The sequence below is a fragment of the Sturnira hondurensis genome, unplaced genomic scaffold, assembly GCF_014824575.4.
Source record: "Sturnira hondurensis isolate 20B ecotype Veracruz unplaced genomic scaffold, ASM1482457v3 Scaffold0020903, whole genome shotgun sequence".
Classification (NCBI taxonomy): Eukaryota; Metazoa; Chordata; class Mammalia; order Chiroptera; family Phyllostomidae; genus Sturnira; species Sturnira hondurensis.
This window is the reverse complement of record NW_028093534.1, coordinates 2,315,834-2,323,831: the sequence shown is the minus strand read 5'-3', so window position 1 is coordinate 2,323,831 and position 7,998 is coordinate 2,315,834. Positions and strand designations below refer to the sequence as shown.

The 7,998-nt window shown below is 59.4% G+C and overlaps 1 protein-coding gene across 5 annotated transcripts in view; it reads right to left on the bottom strand.

Annotated features, from left to right (window-relative positions):
- Window positions 1–82: 82 nt before the first annotated feature.
- The window catches only part of FMNL3 (formin like 3), a 52,770-nt gene continuing 44,854 nt past the window's right edge, over window positions 83–7,998 (bottom strand). For 3 of the 5 annotated variants that reach the window (XM_037031026.1, XM_037031028.1, XM_037031029.1), the window contains 15 exons: window positions 7,820–7,921; window positions 6,576–6,855; window positions 6,061–6,129; window positions 5,847–5,971; window positions 5,445–5,647; window positions 4,480–4,714; window positions 4,261–4,329; window positions 4,054–4,134; window positions 3,820–3,949; window positions 3,004–3,164; window positions 2,601–2,702; window positions 2,159–2,251; window positions 1,751–1,874; window positions 1,509–1,625; window positions 859–945 (listed from right to left, as the gene is read on the bottom strand). In XM_037031026.1, the coding sequence (XP_036886921.1) occupies window positions 1,534–1,625; window positions 1,751–1,874; window positions 2,159–2,251; window positions 2,601–2,702; window positions 3,004–3,164; window positions 3,820–3,949; window positions 4,054–4,134; window positions 4,261–4,329; window positions 4,480–4,714; window positions 5,445–5,647; window positions 5,847–5,971; window positions 6,061–6,129; window positions 6,576–6,855; window positions 7,820–7,921 (1,866 nt within the window). In that variant the 3' untranslated portion in view covers window positions 859–945; window positions 1,509–1,533. Of the gene's footprint in view, window positions 946–1,508; window positions 1,626–1,750; window positions 1,875–2,158; window positions 2,252–2,600; window positions 2,703–3,003; window positions 3,165–3,819; window positions 3,950–4,053; window positions 4,135–4,260; window positions 4,330–4,479; window positions 4,715–5,444; window positions 5,648–5,846; window positions 5,972–6,060; window positions 6,130–6,575; window positions 6,856–7,819; window positions 7,922–7,998 lie in introns of all 5 variants that reach the window. The other 2 variants (XM_037031027.1, XM_037031030.1) reach the window with 1 other exon arrangement.

The following is a 7,998-nucleotide window of genomic DNA, read 5'->3' as shown; positions in this document are numbered from 1 at the left end:
CAGCCTCCTTCCTGTCCGCATGGCTCAGGTCAAGCTAAATGGCCACCCTGACCCACCACCCTCAGAAAGAAGAGACAGAGTCTGGCCTGGTGCTTCAAGCCTTTGTTGAGAGAAAGAAGGGCTGGGGTTTATGTACAAGAGAGAAGGGAGGTGGTCCATGTACAAAAAGGGGTGGGTCCCTGTATTTCCTTCCAGGGGCTAATAAACAGGCAGGGGACTGAGAATATAGCCAGCTAAGACTTCCATGCCTCCTGCCCCCTCAAAACCGAGCTGAGGAAAGGAGGCAAAATTCTTGGCACTCCCTCCCTCTAGCTGCCCCCGGGCTGGGGCAGAATGGGCCCCTCTGCCCACCTCAGCAAGGACAGCCTGGAATGGAAAGGGCCCAGGGCAGCAAGGCTGGCATCTCTCTCCACTCTTGCCATGGGCACAGCCAAGTGGGCCCCAGGCCTCCCCACACCTGGACGTGTGTGGGCCACAGCTGACACAGGGCTGTGAGAGAGAAGGGATGGCTGCTCCTTCCTCTGGTCCCTCCAGCTTTAACAACAGAGGCCTAGGTGCGCCTATGGAGGCTAAAGCTGGAAATGGTTTTTTCCGGTCCTGAGTAGACCCTTGGCGCGACCCTTTAGGAAATGAAGTTGAAGACCTTGGGGGCAAAGTGCAGTACTGGAGGCACCTGGGCCAACCAAGGCCCTAGGAGACCTAGTGCCCACAGTAGCAGCAGGCAAGATGCAGCTGTGGGAGCTGGGGTGGGAGCAGCGTGGCCCGCCATGGGGCTCTTGGCCGATTCCAGCACTCCGGGTCCACTGGTTGGACTTGTAGGACTCGGAGTTGAAGTGCTTCTACCTCCTACAGGGTCTCAGTGGGGGCCTGGAGCCCGAGGGGGGACGCTGGGAGGGGCCACACTCCTGGCTTGGTGGTGAATGACAACAGGCTGGTGCTGGAGGCCTGTGGGGGAGGCAGAGGTCCGTGAACAGGCCAGGCCAGGCCCACTCTGTAGGAACAGCTCGCAGACATGGCCAGAGAAGAGCCAGCCACTAGTGAGATGAGGGAGGAGCTTAGAGACGCTGGAGGGGAAGGTTGGGAGATGGCTGGGGCTCTGCATTTTCAGAGGGCCAGGTGGGGGCAACTGGAGGCCACTGGGCAGTGGCAGAAACAGGGTAGGCTCAGCAAGAGCCAGGAACTGGGAAGAGACCCCCAGCAGACTGGATGTTGGGAAACAAGTCAAGGGACAGCTGAAGCCCCTGGGCAGCAGCTACTGCCAGTCCTCATGAGGAAGGGCCTCAGGCTCAGCCACGGGAGGCAGTGGCCTGGTCCCTACCCCTGGGTCTTAGTAGAAGCCAGGACAGCATTAGTGGGAGAGATACCACTTCCCTGAGGGCACATGCAGGGCATAAGCCACAATTCTCAGAGCATGGGGCATGCAGGGAGGGAAGTGTGTGTCCCCATCACCACGAGGCAGCTAGAGGACGGTGCCAAGTCATGCAGAGGGCAGCTGTGGCGCTGGGTACCTGGCAAGGGCCCCAGCCTTGGGGGCTAACAGTTTGACTCATCATGGTGGGCTGCATCGCAGAAGAAGCGTGAGCCCCTCTTGGCAGTACGGGCCGTGAAAGGGACACTCTTCAGCACTGCGGCCCAGGAGAGAGACACTGGTCAGGCTCCAGGGGGTGAGGTGGGCAGAGAACCCAAGGGGTATGACTAGGTTTGGGGGGTGGAGCCCGACACCCGGGCCCCAGGGAGAAGAGAGCCCCACCTGTGATGATGTCCTCAATGGTACCATCTTTCCCCTCGTACACGGGCCGGTGCTCCTTGGCCTGGCGCCGCCTCAGTTCTGCGATTAGCTCCTGCTGTTGCCACTTGTTCCGCTGGGATGGGGTCTGGGGCCGAGCGTTCGAAGGGAAGGGACTCATCACTAACCTGCCATGGGGACGGTTCCTGCCCCAGGATGCAGTCCGAGACTGCCCTTGACTGTGCGTGGCAGCCCACCCCCCATCCTGCCCAGAACCCCCCACCCCTAAAGGCCCTGTCTCCATTCCTTTGGACGCCAGCCTCAGGCCCTCTGGGTGGTCTGTGGGCTTGTTTTCCACCTCCTCTCCATTTGCTCCGCCCCCTCCCAATTCTTCCCCCATTTCCTTCAGGCCCCTCCTCTGGTCCCACCCACCTTGGCATCCAGTTTCTTGGCTTCCTGAGCCAGCTGCTTCTCCCGCATTACCTCCTCCTGCTTCTTGCGGGCTTCATTCTCTTGTTCTGCTTCCTAAGAACCGTAGTTTATGTGTGTGTGGGGGGGGGGGTTGGGTTGTGAGGCTCACACAAGTTGTGCTGGGAGGGGCTGACGCTGAGGGTGGAGAGTGGGTGGCAGTGGGACCAGCAACCCCAGGTGGCCACCCTGTGGAGGGGCACTTCCTGCCCCAAACAATGACAGGAAGGGCCTGGGCCCCCACCCTGCCCACCAGTTCACAGCTAAGGCCTGTGGCCAGCTTCCACCGCTCCCTCCCAGGACTCAGAGGAGGAGAAGGGAAAAGCCCAGACTTGAAGCCCAGCCCTCTCTCCATCAATTCATTTTCTCTCAGCCTTTTTTCTTTTAAAGCCTCTCTCCTGTTTACCTTGTAAGAACGAATGAATCGGACAAACACTGGGAAGAATACGGAAGGAGGTGTGGTCTTGGGACTCTCACCGAAGTAGCGCACCACTGCATTATAGGCCTCCTGGGGAGCAAGGGCGGAAGGGGTCAGCCTGGCGAAGGAGAAGCCAGGCTCCCCACCAGGGACAGGAGGCCTGCAGCAACACTCAGCCCCTACAGGCTGGAAAAGAGCTGGGCTGCGGCGCTCCCTAGGGCATGGTCCCAGAGGCAGCTGGCTGCGTACCTCCATACCCACTTTCCCCATGTCAGCCAGCCAGCCAGCACTTGATAAAAGTTCTTTGATCCAAGAACCCAAAGTACACCCACCTAGAGGAACACAGTGCCTTAATCCTGGTTGCTCCTGCCAGCCTCCACCCTGTGCTCACCTCAGCCGTCTTGGCATCACGCTGGAGCTTGTCCAGTTTACCCTCATTGGTGATGAGGAAGTTCCGCAGGACGCTGTTGTCATGGATACTGCACTCCCTCCGAATCAGCTCCATGCCCCGGCCCAGCTCCTTCACATCCAGCAGCACGTTCTCCAGGGACACTGCAGTTGCCAGAGCCCTAGCTGAGGCCTGCCCAGGGCCCAACATGCCTACCTCCCAGCCCAGGGCCACAGCGAACTCTGGCCCTCCCCCTCAACATGGGCTCATTCAGCTGCTCTGGCTTCCTGAGCCACCCAGATAGACACGGAGGAACACACCAGGCTAGCCAGGCTGTCAGAGGGGTGAGAAGAATGAATGGAGGCTGGGACTTCACGATCCCAAAGAGCAAAGTAGCAAAGGAAGGTAAGCCAGAGAGACTGCTGGTCTCCAACAGGGAGCTGCCTCTGGCCTGCCCAGTTTCCATGAGTGGGATGGGAAGAGTAGCCCCTTACGTCTGAGCGGCTTTATGGTCTTTCTAAGCACTTCCCATATATCACGGAGAAACGCAGTCTTGGCCCAGCCTGCAGAAGTCAGGGGTGGAGAGCCACTGCGGCCTCCCTCTGCCCACTCTCACCCACCACCCAGGTGAGGGGGGCTTCGCTGGGTCTGGTGCCTGCAGGAAGGCTCTGGGTGGCCCCTCCCATGGCCCCAGCGGAAAGCTTTGAAGTGGTCAGAAAACAGACAACAAAATCCAGAAACAAAGAGACCCAAGTGTTCCACCTCCTCAGACCTTCCTGGGATTGTCCTGAGCCCAACAAGGGGGCAGGCCCCTCTCACCTGCTGCAGCCTTCTCCACAAAGTGCAGCTCGTGCCAAAAGTTGGCCAGGTCTGGGTATTTCTCCTTCACCGTCAAGGCGATAAAATGCAGCAATGTCATTTTCCTGTCAGTGGACTTGGTGTCCAGCAGCTAAGGGGGGTGGGACAAGGAGCAATGGGAGAGTACTGAACACGCTGGCTCCACAGCTGCCGTCCCCCGGGGTTCCTGGCCCCCGACTGTCCCCACCATCTTACCAGATCCAGGCTCTGGAGCTTGAAGCCGTACACAGCCCCCCGCTTGCTACTGTTCATGTAGTTCCCCAGTGCAAGTATGATCTGTCCAAAAGACGTGTGGAAGGGGTCAGGCCAAGCCCCGAGGGCTCCTTCCTCTTCTCTGCATGGGCCCAGCCCCCACCCAGGACCCGGGAGCCATCAGCACCCCCATCCACAACGTCTCCCCACCTCCAGCATCTGCTTCAGCTTCTGTGAGGACTTGACAGAGGCGGAGGCTGCAATGATGGCATTGAGTTGCTGGAAGGCAAGATGAAGGGATGAGCAACCCCAGGCCAGGAAAGGGCAAAGGCAGCGAGGGGCTGGGAGGCAGGCAGAGCCAGGGAGGTGACTAGCAGGTGGACAGTGGAGAGGGTGTGGCAGGCAACCGCGACTGAGTGGGGGCCCTACCGGCGTGAGCATCTGCAGGTTGTCCTGGAAGTTGCCCAGGAAGGCCATGCCAGCCATTCGCTGGGTCAGCCGTTCGACCTTGCTGAAGAGCAGCATGAAGCGGTCCTCGGCCGCCAGCTCCTCCAAGGGCTGCCGCTCCCGCTCGTATTGTCGCAGCAGCTTCACTTCGGCCTCCGTGGGCAGGAAGCGCATCAGGCACTCCACAAAGTCCACAGGTAGTGTCTGTAGGTCATACCTGTGCAGGAGGCAGGAGGCCCTTCAGGCGTGGCATCTGCCCACATTACCCATCATCCCTTTACTCTCCAGCTCCTAGGAGGGCTGAGGATGAGGTCTGTGAGCAGGACAGAGCCAGAGGCAGAGGACCACCCTAGGGGAACGTTCCACGCCCTGCTTGAAAACTCTTCAATGCCTCCCTGTCTCTTAGGGAGAAGTCTTAAACACTGAGCATGGCTTAGGAGGCCCAGCCTGCAGGACTTCTGCCCACCTTCCTACGCTGTCTCTACTTCCCTCCTTATACGAAGGCCGTAGCCTTTTTTCAGTACCCAAGGCACCATGCTTCTCCCTCCAGGATGTGAACTGGATTTTATATACTTCCTTCAGGTCATAGGTAAGACATCACCTCCTCTGGGAAGTCTTCCCTGATGACCCACTTAGCTACCTAGCCGTCCTTGTTTTCCCAAAGCTGCCTGTATCTCCATCACCTTGGTGGTTATCACCCAGTGTTCCCAGACTGTTTCTGCTAGGCTGGGAGTCCACTGGGTGCAGGTCTGGGACGAATCCCCAGCATCTCACACAGTGCCTGGCACACAGCACAGGTGCAGTAAGTTCTGGCCAACCCAGTAGATAACTAAGGGGTGTGAGGCAGTTCTGCCACTGCCTGGGAATCCAGGGAAGGCCAGGGTCCGAGGTGCAGAACTGGGTTTCCAACTGGCTGGGGACCAGGGCCCGGTCAGTGGGAGCCTCACGTGTGGACGGCTCTGCAGATCTCCTCGGCCGAGCGGCCGGCCTTGCGCAGAGTGATGGCCAGGTTCTTGGCACGATTGGCTTCCAACAGGGTCACCTTGCTGGCGGCCTTCTGTGCTGTCTTGTTCTTAGAGCAAATGAGGTCAAGGGCAGGGCCCTGGGCTTTCGTCTTAAACAGTTCTTCAAACTTGTCCAGGTCCAGGTCCTGGCAAGAGTTGACAAGAATAGAAGTGCTGTGGCCTCTCAGGACCAGAGTGGCCACGGCCACAGTCCCAGCAGCATCAGCTCAGCTCTGGGTCACGGCTGGCTGAGTTGGAGGGCTTTTCTGAGGCAGGAGGCCTGGCCAGGAGGGAAACCTGGTCCCCAGCCTCCACATTCCCCCTCAGGGCCCCTGGCCCCGCTACCTCCAAGATCTTCTCGTCATCAAGTTCGCTGAAGACAGTGCCACTGATCTGGTTGGGTTTCAGTGCTGTCCAGTTGAAGACCGGCAGCCGGAACTTGGTCTTGATAGGTTTCTTGATGCGAATGGCTGATTTGGAAGGAGGGTCAGAGAGGCAGGGGCCGAAGACACACTCCCATGGTCCCGCTAGCTCTGCCTAGATCCCTGGGGACACTCACCTGACAGGCCTACTGTCAACACCACAGAGGGAGCGGCACCCGGGAGAGGCGGGGCTGGGGGACACTTGCCTGAGGGGGAGAATTGTGCAGTGGCTGAGAGGCTCTGCAGAGGCCCCTCCCCTCTGCCCCACCAGCCTGGCCTTGAAGTCTCTCAGGGAAGGAAGCTGCCTGCATTCCTGGCCCCAGTGGCTCTCAGGGGTCCTAACCCCCACGGGGCAGGCCTTGGTGGTCTCTGACCCACTGTCTCTGGCTTTGATCTAAGCCCTCCCCTTGGCTGTCTTCAGAGGAACCAGGAGCAGCAGCTTTATGACCCTTAAAACAGGTCCGTGTCCACCCTTAGACATCCCTCCCCAGTAATTGGAGCTTCCCTCAGATTCTAGACCACCCCTCAACCCTCTCTGGCCTGCCTTTACAGACATGTCCCCAGCTTCTCCCTGGGGCAGGCACTGCTGACTGGGGTTCTGGTCTGGCCCCACAATGAGACTGCCCCTCCTAGCTCCCAGGGTCCTGCTTACCTGGTAAAGGGGGAGGTGGTGGGGGCAGGGGAGGAGCAGGCGGAGGAGGCAGAGGGACAGCCTCCTCGGGGGGCGGGGCTGGAGCCAGCAGGTCCAGGTCGGAGGCCGGCAGGCCTGCACTCAGCTCCACAGGGCCCACCCGGGGCAGGGCCTCACTGCCCACTGACTCCAGGTCCCGGGCATTGGGCTCCAAGTGGCATCGGCGCTGGAATGCCTCCTCCTTCTCCTTGATGAGCCGCCGCAGCGTGTGCACCTGGTGGCTCGTGTTCTCGTAAGTCTCCTGGTGAGCAGGTGCAGCATTCAGAAAAGAGGACTGAAGGCACAGCGGTCACTGCCCCTGAGTGAGACTTCCTATCCAGGGGTCTCCCAGTTAGGGTCTCTGGGAGCGTGCCCAGCAGCAGCCCAAGAAAACCGGGTGGGGACCAGGGGAAGTTGGTGGGGAGCGAAGAGTCCGGCCGTGCCCTTCTTCTCCACTCCAGCCTTAGCTGGTCCCTCAAAGCCCTGGCAGAAGATGCCCCTGTGTAACTCTTCCTGACCCACCGCCAGCCTGCTATGCAACTGTCAGCCCTCTGTGCGGGGCACTGCTCTCATTTCTCCTGGCCTGTGTACTCGTTCAGTTGGGCGCCCCCTATGGACAAGATCCTGCCTCAGCCATCCGTGTAGCCTCTGTGCTCCCAATGCAGCACTGCAGACTCCTAGCAGGGGCTCAGCAGGTCTGTACCAAGCTCAACAGAGCCAGCACAACTGTATTCCTCTGGAAGAAATGGAGGCTGGGGTGTGATTCACTTTATAAGGAACAAAAAGTTAGCTGAAGGGACAGAGAAGACACTGAAAGATGAGGGGCCCCTGCTCTTTCAGTTTAGGAGACTTGGTGGATATCCTAGTATCAGCCAGGTTCTCTGCGCCTGCTCCTGACGCAGGGGCGGGGACAGCCCTGGGGGGGGGGGGGGAGTGGCATGATGGGCTGGCAGGAACAGCCCTGGACCCCGCAGGTGCCCGTGGATGCCATGTATGCTCCCACCTCTTCTGTGCATGTCCGGCCCACTCTGACTTCAGCTTCCCTCTCCCACTAGAAAATGGGGTGAAATAATCAGCCCACCCTCATCTGAGTGCCTCAAGGTCATGAATCAAGATCTGGATTTTCAAGGACTAGACGTGACTCAGGTAAGAAAAACAATGATCCCCAGGCCCTGGCGGCAGCAGCAGCCAGGGGCCAGGGCCTGCCTCCCCCGACTACTTGGTACCTTGATGCTCTCTAGTTCCTTATCCCGCTGCAGCAGCTGCTTCTCCAGCTCCGCCACGCGCATCATGTTCTCATTCTCTAGGTCCAGAAGCTTCTCTGTGAGCTGCAGGATGAAAAGGGCAGATCCAGGGCTGGCCCTAAAGCCTCAGCACTCAGTACAGCCTGAACCCCAGTCAGGAC